The sequence below is a fragment of the Vipera berus genome, assembly GCF_964194415.1.
Source record: "Vipera berus genome assembly, chromosome: 5".
NCBI classification, from domain to species: domain Eukaryota; kingdom Metazoa; phylum Chordata; class Lepidosauria; order Squamata; family Viperidae; genus Vipera; species Vipera berus.
Window position 1 is genome coordinate 27756184 of NC_138207.1, and position 13212 is coordinate 27769395.

Here is a 13212-nt window from a genome sequence, read left to right on the forward strand (position 1 = left end):
ATGCTTTTTTCAATGACTATACATCAGGCTCCTTATGCTGGTCTATGACTGTAATAAAGATTTACTCTGATTTGAACAGATTTGGAGTGCTTATGTTTTTCATGTTGGAAAACCTTAATTATTTTAAATATGTCAGCACTAGCAATGGTATAATTGTCATCCCCACCTCGTTATGCTACAACTTAATTTAATGGACATACTGAGGATGGAGAGAAATAGTAGCCACAAGCTGGAAAATGTTAAGGGCAATTCTGCTTATGCTGTTTTCAAGACAGTTCTAAAAGAAACTTGAAAATTTTAAAACAAAACACTTAGTTGTTTATCAAGAAATGTATATGTTGCCTGTCCATTTAATAGCTCTTGACAGTTTACAAAGACACAGTAAAAATATCCATGAAAACAGCGTTAAAAAGAATAACAGATATAAAACACAAACTACAACTAAACCAGAGTCGCTTCTGTAAGATAGATGGCCCTATAAATTGGATTAATAAATAAAATAAAAATAAATAAAATGGGAATATTCTAAAGCTTTGATAACTGTGCTTTAAGCCTTCTTCTAAGTGGTAGCAAGGAGGTCAATGATCACAAGAGCATAGGGTTTGCAATGATGCCCACATATGATTACATTCCTAGGCTTGTCCCATAATCGCTCAAGCTGCTTTGCCTTATGTATCATTGGCTGTAACAGCATAGTATGCCAGGGGATTCTGAGATGGGGAAGGAGGTATTTAGAAGAAGGCCCTGCACTAAGTGCTCAGGAGATGACTCAAACAGGCCACTGGAATCCAGTTAATTATCTGGAATCTGAGTAGCTTCATTAAGCTCTGTGGGTGGACCTGGAGAGGACAATGTGCTACAACTATCTAAAGTTCAATAGGAAGCAAAATTGTCCTTATCACAGCTACCACTTCTGGGACTTATCTTTTACTGTCAAAAATACTTTTGAAATATTTTATTTTAGCTCTGAAAATGAATGACATATTTCCCATTATTGATTGCCATTTAATGGGGCAGTGAATTTTGGGAAGAGACATCTGCAATAAATTGGATAAAGGTGATAATTCTGATAGCAGCTAGTTCCTTAAGCTCCATCTCCTTTTCCATATGTGAATATGCAGCCTCTTGTGTACTGTTACTTATACTAGCCTTCTTCTCCTTAGCACCTTCCAGATGTTGCACTACAGTTTTCATCATCCTCAGCTGGCATATTTTAGTGATGAGGCAGTTGGATGCTCAATATATCTGGAAGTGTGTTAGTGGAGAGCTCCAGCTCACATGGAGGTGTTTACATGTATATAAAGGCAATCATGTCACATCTGAACAGCCAAGTAGCTTTTCAGGGCAGTCTCCTGAGTTATTTGAAGCAGGAAGAGGCTGTTTTTTTTTGTTATTTGCATGTTGAGTTGTGTGTGCAAAAATATCAGCTGAACAGGGCTAGGTGTTGTTTTGATATGGTTTTTAATGAAAGCTGAGGCAACTCTGCAAACCAAAGGCAAATTTCTGCAAGTCCTGGTACAGTGAATCTTTTAGTTTTGCAGAGCAGTTGAGTCACAGCTGCATAGAAGCTAAACCAAAATGAAAAGAGGAAATGGAGCTGTAGTGCTTGGTTTATTGCACCCTTAGGAAAAGCTCTTGTAAGTCAACCCTGTGGTTCTACAATAATGATGTAGGGCCTATTCTCATGACCTTTCAAAGCAAATGTCAGTAAGAAGAAAAGTATATCCCATGCTGATCTTATCAGCTCCTCACTTCCTGAATGGAGAAAAGTTCTAGCCAATCTGACCAGAGTTTGGCTTCCTTTTGCAGGGAGGAGCACTGGAGTCTTGTAGTGTTCTACAACATTTCTCCATAAATGTACAAGTAGAACAGAATTGGAGACAAAGAGCATAGGCAGTCTTAGCATACAAGAGGCTTACTGTCCCACATATTATCCATTGAAAGAGATACCTGCATTCCCAAGACATATTTCAAAGTGCAGGTTACAGCTGACCTTTCTCTCTTCTACTCAGTGTGCACCCGTTTCATTCTGCACTTTAATACAATGAGTATAAGTAAGTCCCACTTCTTAGTGGTGGTGGCAGGGATAGAAAAAATGGGTGAATTACCTTTCAAGGACTCCTCTAATAAGTCTCAACATAGAGAAGTGTTCCCTGGCTCAGGAATTCTAGGAGTTGAAGTCCACAGATCTTAATGTTGCCAAGGTTGAGAGCACACACTCTAGACTTTTTGACTGGCTGCAGGAAGACTTTTAAGACTTTTGTGTGTGTCAAGGCCAATTTTTTCATATTTTTGAAAGAAAATGTTTAAGGTTGGAAAAGGCTTGGCATACCATTTTCTCCTGTGACTTTAGTGTGCTTGCATTCAAAATTAGCCATTTTGAGGTCAGTTTTGAATGATGCAGCCTTGAGCTTTGGCATCTCTAGACGAGATGTTGGCTTACTACTAGTTTCTCACCCTTGCCATAAAGAGACCTTGTTCGAACTCCAAGTCCATTAATGTGCTAGTTTTCTAACAAAGAGATCTGCTGCCATGGATTAACTGATATTTATATCTCCTAGCTATCCCTTTGACAAAGCAATGGGGCTGGTAGAATAAAGGCAGAATCTGATCTGAATATGGCGTGTACTAAGGCAAAAAGCTCAGCTTGGCCTGAAGAGGTAGAAAATTAACATAATATTGCCATAACTGAAATCACCACATAAGCTGGTTCCTAGACAGGAAATGGTCACATTGGGATTTTAGTATAGTAGCTACTGTATTTGTCCCCTAACACTCATGCAAATTTTAAATCTTCTCAGTCACATTTTTTATGATGTATTTACAGGAAGTTCTATTATGGGGAAACATTCTATGTATTTCAATTTCTGGATGACTAACACAAGGTGTACATCAGAATTTGAGGAAACTCAGGTCCAAATGAAAGAGAATTACTTCATTTGAAATCATAGTCATACAATCAGGCAAACAGAGCCATCTCAATCTTAACATTTCAGAAATGGGAACCGCTCCTCCTTTTATTATTGTCACTATCTCCATTTTTGCTCATTCTAAGAGGTGAATTTTATACTAGTTAATTAATTAGGTATTGTACGGATGTCATTATGGGATCCCACTCCCTCCCTCTTAACATTTAATGTACTATTGCGAAACAGATCAAAATTACTACATGGGGGCTGAGAGAAGAATTGGATTTGATGAATGTGATGAAATAACAAGGTTTTTTTGTGTGTTAAGTGGGAAATCTAATTAATTGTTTGCATCTCATTGTCAAAAACAAAAAAGAGGGAAGGGGTTCTTCTCTAAAGTTTATAGACCACTTTATAGCAAATATGTTTACAAATAACAGATGGAGTACACAGTTAAACAAAAGTAAATTACTTTTACCTTGCTTACAGGAATACGGCTGAATTTTTATTTGCTATCTGTCAAAGGATTTTATTGCAGAATGTGCTATTTAGGAAGACTTTACTATCAATCCAAATGGATGAAAGGAATTTATAAAATATATGTTGGTTTCCTAAAGCATTTTTTAAAAATACAAACACATTCCAGAATGAACAAAAACTTAAGAAAAGTTACTATTTGCTAATTGCCAAGAGGAAACCTGATACTTTAGAAACAGATTTTTGAAAATTGAATACCTTCAGGAGAGGCATTGGACGTCCCTCAAACGTTGTTCCTATCTGTGATCGGGAAACAAGACTTGGATTTTTATTGGCAATATCAGCTGTCCAAGCATCTATCTGTCAATTAAAAATATAGATCAATGCATTTAATGAAAGAAAGAAATGATGTAAAGAATGACTTAGATTAATGGTTCATGAAGATTACTACTGCCTAGATAAGAGTTGGAAAACATTTTTCTTCTTTTCCTGAAGAATTCAGACCGATGTATTAAAAGTGGTTAGTGCCCAAAGACTGAGTTATATATTTATCTTTGTTTGGTGCATAGCTAAAAGAGGAAAAAGAACTAGACATTACCCTTTACCATCTTCCCTTTTACTAGGGGAAATAACTTGGGGACAAGTAGGACAGTGGAAATTAGAAGTGGGCAAATTAGAAGTGAGTCCTCAGGGAATAGGGCGGTATATAAATATAACTAAATAAAATAAACTGTAAATTAGAAGTGGGCAAATTAAGGCTAGAGGATTGCTTGTTGTCTCCACAGCCTTGATAATTTCCAGAAGCAGCAGTCAAATTCATCGCTTTAATCAGATGGAACCAGGAAATTATTAAATACATGACTAGAGACAGTCAGGTTAACAAGACTTAGTTTTGATTCAATAGAAAGAAAAACTAAATTATATAGAGGGTTTTTTTCATGGCCCCATATTTCATTCAAAGACCAAATTCAGCCCTTCACCTGAAGAAGAAATGAGCACTCCTAATATAAATGTTGCCAGCAACTTGGAAGAGAATAGTGTGCATCATGAGATCTGGAATCCTGTACTGTCACCTTTAGAAGTTCATATTCGCTTTTCCTGTCTTGTTCTATATTAACTGGTTGGAGATACCTAGGTATGACAGAAGGAGAGAGGCCTTTCTTGCCTAGGAACATGTTAACTAAAGAGTCTAGAGTTGACCCTGGGAAAGTATGTGAGCTGCTTCCTAAACTGCATATTCTTTATGCCTGAGAAATGACCTCCAGGAGAGAACAGTATTTTAAAACAAAACTGCCATATGGAACGAGAAGGAGAATATTCACATGTGAATCTTCTTTACCTTTTCCCATCTATTATATTTTTCATAATTGTATCCAGCAGTCCGAGCGTGATTGTCCAGTTGCTTATCAAGGACAGCCTGAAGATTATCAATTAAAATTCTGCAATCAAACAATAATATAGATTGGACAAAATGGGTTAATTTAATTTCTTTTGTGCTCCCCCAGATTTCTTAGGCTCTGATCTTCCTACCCATGCTAATCAGTGAGTTTATGTAAGTCAGGCTTAGTTTGTTGGGTTTGCATTTCCCATTCCAGTTTATGAAGTGGATTGATTTGATTTGAAAATCCAATTTTGTTTTGACAGAAAGATTCCCAGCCAAGCATTCTCCGGATATGAAGAGGAACCAATATTCTTAGGAACCCCTAACTCTAATGATAGCATATGTTGGTAGTTGTAATCTCAATATATCTGGAGGGCATCAGAATGGGAAAGGCTGGGAAATGTGCAACATCATATCCTTGTCCACTGTAATTTGCATTTGGAGAGTATGAGACACACGATTTGCAATACATCTCAACCTTCATAATGCTGTAATTAACAATTGATCTAGTTACACTGACATGATGTCAGGGTATCGCAGATGCATATCAAAGGCTGCTATCTTGAATTGTTGCAGCAAGGACACTTCTCTGAAGTTTGTCAGGGACAATCTTTCAAAAAGCTCTGTGGTGCAGGCTGAATTGTGTACATTCATCACTGGAGGAGGTAGCATCTCCACACGTGGTGAAATAATTCTTCCCTTTGACACTGTGACAATCCTACACCGTCAAGGTCTATAGTGCTACAAGATTACTAACTGAGAGCAAAACAATAACTCCTCAGTGCATAACTAATGGATGAATCCCATATTCCACAGTGTACTTTCCATTTTCTAACTACTATAATTGATATTTGCAGTTTTGAAAAAAAATGTAAATTATGTGCTAAATAAAGTTGATTTTGTGTCAAACCTCAGGACTTTATTTTGTTATTCTGTTTCTTCACCCCTTACGATCTGATATTCTCTGAGGTGCAAGTCTTATTCTCTATTTTTCCCCGCAATCCTACCTTTTCGATTGCATCCTGGAACTAATTGCTACTCTTGTTTCTGGTTGACTGTTTTGTGCTAAATCTCAGGCATATCGACTTGTCAATTTAAAAAGATCTAACCATGCAGAGATTCAGTTCTCTACAAGATCTTAACTGCATCACCAGTAGACAAGATCCTTCCAATATATGACACTACTTACAATAAGCGTAGACCTACAAATGTATATGGAAAAATCAGCCATAAGGCAATGTTACACACAATGTATGATAGTAGAACTATGTGGTAAAATAGATTATATTTTAGGAGAATGTTAACAAAAGTCCCAATAGTTTGAAACTGATGTAAAAATAAGACAAATGAAATTTAAGATTGATGGGAAAACTAGAACTAGAGAGGCACAAAAACTGACAGATGCATTCAATTCTAATCAATAGTTTTGTTTTATTCATAGTACAATCTACATGGAGATTTATGTACCATTGGACCACTTATAAGTTATGTAATAAATAAATACTGCAAAAACTTACTCATAATTCAGTCCACGATGCTCTAGAATGCTCTCAACTTCAGAACATTTGTCTGCTTCAATTCGGAAATCAACAGTCATTTCTGCTTTCACTAGTTCAACAGAATCTGGTCGCCAAAAGTCAACCTGAACAGAGAGAATCATGGCAAAAAAGGATGCATGATTTCAGGCTGGCTCAAACATTTCCATCAGTGCCCTTATTATAGTATCCCTTGGGGTTTTGGGGAGAAATGGAATAAATATAGTTTATAATTTATTAAATATATGTATATTTCCTTTAGAATCTTAACCATACATTAGGGATGCATATATTTTGGAAATGATGAAGACATGCTTAGGAGTTTTTGCAAGCAAATAACCTCCTTTTTATGTAAATAACCCCAATTTTTTTTAGACTCATGGAAAAGCCTGAAAAATAATATTTGGGCTATGTCATTGAATAGTAAATAAGTCCTGCATTCAGTAGATATTGGCTTCACGTGAGTTGGTTTTTGTGAAATGGCACAAAAGATTACATCCACAGGTGATCCTGGCAGTGGATGAGATGGTGATAGGTATTTAGAAATGGCCACAAGCACAGAAAAGGGCAAGATTGGGTAAAAGTAAAGATTTCCTAACACTATTTGCATGGCACTGACCTTAACTGGATCACTGCAAACTTTTAAACTTTTGCAGTGTCCGGAAAGATCACAGAATCATTATTGATTGTATGTTGCTGACTATGAGGGTAAGTTAGTTACCTGGGGAATTACATGGTCACAATGTTGTGAAGATAGCCAAAGTCAAATGTGTTAGCTTACCTGATTTGAATTTTATTTCCTTGCTGCTGCTACCACTTTAATTTTTCAAAAAGAAAAAAGGCAGTGGAAAGACTTTTATTGAATAAGAGAATCAAAACAGGCATAAGTTGCATTGTAAGATTATTTGGATAAAAATGCCCAATACCTTTTTAGTAATGATAGAAAAGTCTTCTCTAAGTTAATTTCATGGACAGTCTGTATAGTTTTCCTAGCAACAATGTAAAGGTGGCTTCTCATAACACTTTTCTAGATTTTTTTTTCTGATGTCTTAATCTAGTTTAGAAGAGTGATATTTCTCAGAACTGAAGCATTCAGTTATTGCTAAGCACATTTGATTTGTGCTTAGATTGTAAGCCGCCCTGAGTCTTCGGAGAAGGGCGGGATATAAATGGGATTAAAAATAAAAATTCATCCAAATCATTTACAAAGAATACACAGCCTTATTGAATGTAGCATTCCTTCCTTCAGATATATCCCAATATATGAGAGTTATTTGAGAGTTAAGCTGGGATGACTTGTACAAAATCACCGGCAAGCTTCCATGAATATGGGTAGATTGGATTCTAGGTTTTTTTTTTCTCCTAGTCCAGTGTCTCTCTGACTAGATGAGTGTTTCTCAATCTTGACAACTTTAGGATGTCTGTATTTTACCTCCAGAATTCTGCAGCCATCAATTGCCAAAATTCTACATCCAGCTACTAAACTTTCATTAGTTCTCCTTAATATGTTTTAGACTCATCAGCTCTCACCTCTGCTTTTCTACCTATTCTCTCTAGGTAATATGTATAATTCTATAATGTAATTATGGTTGTATACAAGGGGTTTTCCCTTTTTCAGTCTAACCAAATTTGCATAATGTGACATATAGAAGAACTGTCAACATGAGGAAATACAGTCCTATAAATATCCTAACTGCAATGAATTTAATTCATTATTTTGGCCATTAAAAGGATCATTTCTACATTTGTTGAAAAAATAATCTCAGAGCAAGTCAATAGTCCACAAGAGAATCTTTATAAAGCCTTACAATGAGAACTAAAATGCAGAGGTGGTTTTAGCACCGAGAAACAAATTAACAAAAATTGTACGAATGTATTGCCTCATTGTGGCATATATATTCTTTTAAATTAGAGGTTTAAAGCCTCTTTTCATTTGGATGTACTGAATGGTACATAGAGACTTCTTGCGGCTAAAGCATTTCTAAAAGGTGCCTGGTATCTAAGCAGTGAACAAATATTATTACTTCTGGCACTGTAATCCATAAACAAGGTCAGCTGTTATCTAAATATGCCGTGACAAATAGGACTTTTTTCCTTAGATCATATATGGTTGTCTGAGATAACAATTAAAAATAACCACATAACTCCATCCTTACTTTTGTTGTGGCTTCATTTTATGTATTAAATCTTTTTATTTTTTTTTACTTCACTCATTTGATTGTATCATACCATTCCTTAAATGGGTGCTTTTTATTATGGACTTTTGGTACAATTCAGTCATAGGACTAATCCAAGGTAAATTTTGTTTATCCGGGATTTGACTGTCAGATTCAGTAAAACATGAGACTTAATTCATTATAGTTTCTCGTTATGATCTGGAAGAAGGAAGAATAGCTTATTTCTAAATGTTTACATGGAAATAATGAACTGTAATGGCCTTTTATTCCCAAGAAACGTATATAGTACTGTAAATACTTTATGTTAAAGACTGTTATCTAATGGTCAAATGAATAAGTAAGAAATCAATGTGCAAATGCCAGTATTTATGGCTAAGCAAAATTTTATGAATTGTTAATGCAGAAATATTTGGAAATATTTAATAGGATTATGCATGCTTCAAAAATGAGTTGGAGGAAGCATTTTGGACCCTAGGTGGGTATCTGTTAATTATAAAAGCCTGACTTTTTGAAGTTTCTGGATGTGAAACAATCGATCTCCTTTTCTCTTTTTTTCCCCTTGAGTTTTAATTAAGAGCTTTGAATGTTAGCCAATGTCTCACTTCCATACTAGGAAATCAGTCATCATAGAAAAGGAAAGGAAAACGAAACAAACAAACAAAAAGCTGCACGAATAATTCTCCAATTCCATTTCAATATTCCTCATTTTCTTAAGCAGATTGATCTTTATAAAACATTGATTCAGTAATTTTATTTAATTTTGAGTATTTATTTATTTATTTATTTATTGAGTTTATATACTGCCCTATTCCCGTAGGACTCAGGGCGGTTTACAAGGCAACTAAAGCATAAAATACAAAAATTAAAATCAGTTAAAACAATTAATTAAATTTAAGCCCTAAAAATTAAAATCTAAAATCCAATTAAAAATTAAAAAACCCTCAGTCTGGGCCAGACAGCTCGAAGAGCCAGGTTTTCAGGTCCCAGCAAAATGAACAAAGGTCGGGGGCCATCCTAAGTTCCGTGAGTAGTTGGTTTCATAGGGCCGGCGCAGCCACAGAATGCCCTCCCCCTGGGAATAACCGGCCGGCATTCTTTAACCGGCGGTACCCTGAGAAGGCCCTCCCTGTGGGAGCGCACAGGATGATGGGAGGTTGATGCCGGCAGCAGGTGTTCCCTTAGATAGTCCAGACCCAAGCCATTTAGGGCTTTATAGGTCATCACCAGCACCTTGAATCTCACCTGAAGGGCAACTGGAAGCCAATGCAGCTCGCGGAGAAGAGGTGTTACACAGGAGTATCGGGAAGCTCCCATAACAACTCGCGTGGCCGCATTCTGCACCAGTTGAAGCCTCCGAGTGGTCCTCAAGGGCAGCCCCATGTAGAGAGCATTGCAGTAGTCTAACCGGGAGGTCACGAGCGCATGAGTGACTGTGCGTAGGGCATCTTGGTCCAGATAGGGCCGCAACTGGCGCACCAGGCGAACCTGGGCAAAAGCCCCTCTGGTCACGGCTCCTATATGATCTTCAAAACTGAGCTGTGAATCCAGGAGGACGCCCAAGTTGCGAGCCCTATCGACGGGGGGGTAACACCTCCCCCCCCATCGTGAACGATGGAAAAATCTGGTCAGTCCGAGATGCCGGTATGCACAGCCACTCAGTCTTGGCAGGATTGAGACGAAGCCTGTTTCTCCCCATCCAAACCCGGACCACCTCCAGGCAATGAGACATCACGGCGAGGGCATCACTGGGTTGGTTCGGGGTGGAAAGACAAAGTTGGGTATCATCAGCGTACTGGTGATACCCCACCCCGAAACCACAAATGAGCTCACCCAGCGGCTTCATGTAGATGTTGAACAGGAGGAGAGAGAGGACCGACCCCTGAGGGACTCCACAAATGAGAGATCTCGGGGCGGACCTCTGCCCTCCCATCAACACCGACTTTAGCGGCCCAGGAGGTAGGAGGAGAACCACTGTAAAACAGTGTCCCCCACTCCCAACCCCCTGAGACGCTGCAGTAGGATACCATGGTCGATGGTATCAAAAGCCGCTGAGAGATCTAATAGGACTAGGACAGAGGAACAACCCCTCTCCCAAGCCCGCCAGAGATCATTCACCAGCGGAATTTGTGATGTTCATTTTGCTTAGACTATGATATATGAATGATAACTAAAGTAGCCTCCTTTGAAATTATTGGGAACTTAAATGTTTCCCAACTGAGATGGATCTCTAATTATAGCAAATTTTCTGATAAAAGATTTATTCATTGTCAAACTCAATTTCATTGAGGGCCGCATCAGCATTGCGGTTGCCCTCAGGGGGCCGGGTGGGTATGGCCTGGCTGGGTGTGGTCTACTGGGTGGGTGAGGCTAGAGTGCGTATGGCCTACTGGGTGGGCGTGGCCAGCTCTACATCGTTCACATCAAGGGTGCCTATGGGGGGCTGGGCAGGAGTGGGACAGATCTGAGGGTCTCTGGCAGAAGGAGGGTCTCTGGGCCAGGGCCAAGGCAGTGGGGGCCGTTCCCTCACTGTTTCCAGGATGGCTTCGCGGGCCGCATGAAACCACTTCGTGGGCCGGATCCGGCCCCCGGGCCTTGTGTTTGACATGTCTGCACTAGAAGCCCACTGACCCTACTCCAGTATATCATTTCCAATTACTTCTAGGACTAGAGATGGATACCTATAACTTATAGCTGGCCAAATATTCTTTTTTGAGGTGAGTCCTTGTAATTGTGAGGCCTATGGACCATAGTAAATACTTAGCAACTGGATCATTATGAATTCTACCAATCTCTCCTGTTCTCTCATCAGCTGGCTATCAAACAGTGCATCCAGTTTTTTTATGAATATACTTATAGTATAATAGTGAAAATGCCTAAAGCTTCAGAAATGTGAAAAGCATAACTTAAGAGTTTTCAAATTATAATGTAGAATGGAGCTAGATATGGGAAAGACCCAAAAATGCTCTATGATCAATGAAAAGCCCTTTTGACATCTGTATATCATTGCTAAGTGCCATGTCTCATAAAGATTATAATGTCCCTCTTCTTTGCAGCTATCTCTCAACATCAAAGCTAAGTGTAAATATTGAAAACAGATCTGCTATCTCTGATGGTTCTTTCTCATGCCATAATATGGTTACATCAAGGTCACAAAACCCAAATTTGGAATGAACAAGAGGTTCACTGAACATTCGTGGGGAAAAAAACAAACAAACAGGAGAAGCTGATAACAAGCAAATATTCAGCAAGCAACCCTTTAAGAGAGCCACACAGAACAGCAGTTCTTTCCATGTTGGCACAATTTCACGTACAGCCTATCACTTTGGGGGGAGACAAATATTATTTTTACTTAAAATTTTAAAGTAATGACAAGAAATATACAGGCAGATTTTGTATCTAATTCTTTTTGATAGAATATTTTGAATTGGTTTAAGGATTGTTCATTTAGCATCATGAGAATACATGATGCTTTACAGAGCAATATATGGAAATAAATTAGATGCCAGCCTGGATAAACAAAATCGCACTTGTATATGTGGTATAACACTAAGAGAAGATTACAGGGAAAGAACTGACCACAAAAGAAGAATATGTGTGCACTGAAGCTATTCTTGGGCTTTAAGTCTGGAAAAAAGTCTGGAAAAAAGCATGTTCAAAGTATTAACTGAATGAAAATATTATTTTTATGGTTTTTCAAAACAGCCCTATACATAGTGCCTGCAAGAAAATCCTGGTGTGCTGCTATCATGTGGTAGATGTGCTTCTGTTCAAATTCTAGTGAGTTAGTCAAATCTTTCTTTCGTTTAGACTACTGCAATGCTCTCTACATGGGGCTGCCCTTGAGGACCACTCGGAGGCTCCAACTGGTGCAGAATGCAGCCGCGAGAGTTGTGTTGGGAGTCTCCCGATACTCCCATGTTACACCTTTGCTCCGTGAGCTGCATTGGCTTCCAGTTGTCTTCCGGGTGAGATTCAAGCTGCTGGTAATGACCTTTAAAGCCCTACATGGCATGGGTCCGGAGTACCTTAGGGAGCACCTGCTGCCGGCATCAACTTCCCTCCGCCCATACTAATCATTTATTAGTATGACATGCTATAAAATGAACATTAGTTTAAGCATATTTTCCCCACCATATACTATATTGGAATTTACCTTCACAACATTGGCTAAGTAATTGAGAAAATGTACTTCATCTTCATTGCGAGGTGTAACACGGTAAACCTTTTCCCTAAAGAAAATAGCAGAAAGACATGACTTATAACAGAAAAGCCATTGTGCTATTCTGAAATGTTCGGAAATATTATTTTGTGTTCTTACTTACCCATCAAATCTGTGAACTGTTGTTTCAGCAAAAGCTGAAGAGGCACCTATGAGAAACAGTAAAGGCCACATCTTGCTTCTCCTGTGAAATGGTGAGGTGGTAGTGGAGTTTTTGCTTGCTTTTATAATAACACGTCTCCTATCTTTTTCAAACCCAGTTGTGAAAACCAGATCATTTTCCATCGATTAATTTCCTGACCTTGTTTTGTTTGATAGACTATTTCTTAAGATAAAGCTCACCTGTGGAAATAGAAAGAATATCTCACAGGGAAAAGATTAGAGGTTAAAAGTAAACCATCTAGTTCTAAACATTTGAACAGGGAACTTTTGAACTAATGAAAATTATACAAAAAAATCTAAATTCTCAAGATTTCTTCAGCAGACAGACTGTGAGAAGTGGCAGTGGAAAGGA

The 13212-nt window shown here is 38.2% G+C and overlaps 1 protein-coding gene across 1 annotated transcript in view; it reads right to left on the reverse strand.

Moving 5' to 3' along the window:
• Positions 1 to 12872, reverse strand: part of LOC308668532 (carboxypeptidase B-like) — a gene marked incomplete at both ends in the record, with an annotated part of 29039 nt that extends 16167 nt beyond the window's left edge. The window contains 5 exons of the mRNA XM_081328534.1: positions 3645 to 3746; positions 4726 to 4825; positions 6285 to 6409; positions 12633 to 12708; positions 12802 to 12872. Of these exons, the coding sequence (XP_081184660.1) occupies positions 3645 to 3746; positions 4726 to 4825; positions 6285 to 6409; positions 12633 to 12708; positions 12802 to 12872 (474 nt within the window). The remainder of the gene's footprint in view (positions 1 to 3644; positions 3747 to 4725; positions 4826 to 6284; positions 6410 to 12632; positions 12709 to 12801) is intronic.
• Between the last annotated feature and the right edge of the window lie 340 nt (positions 12873 to 13212).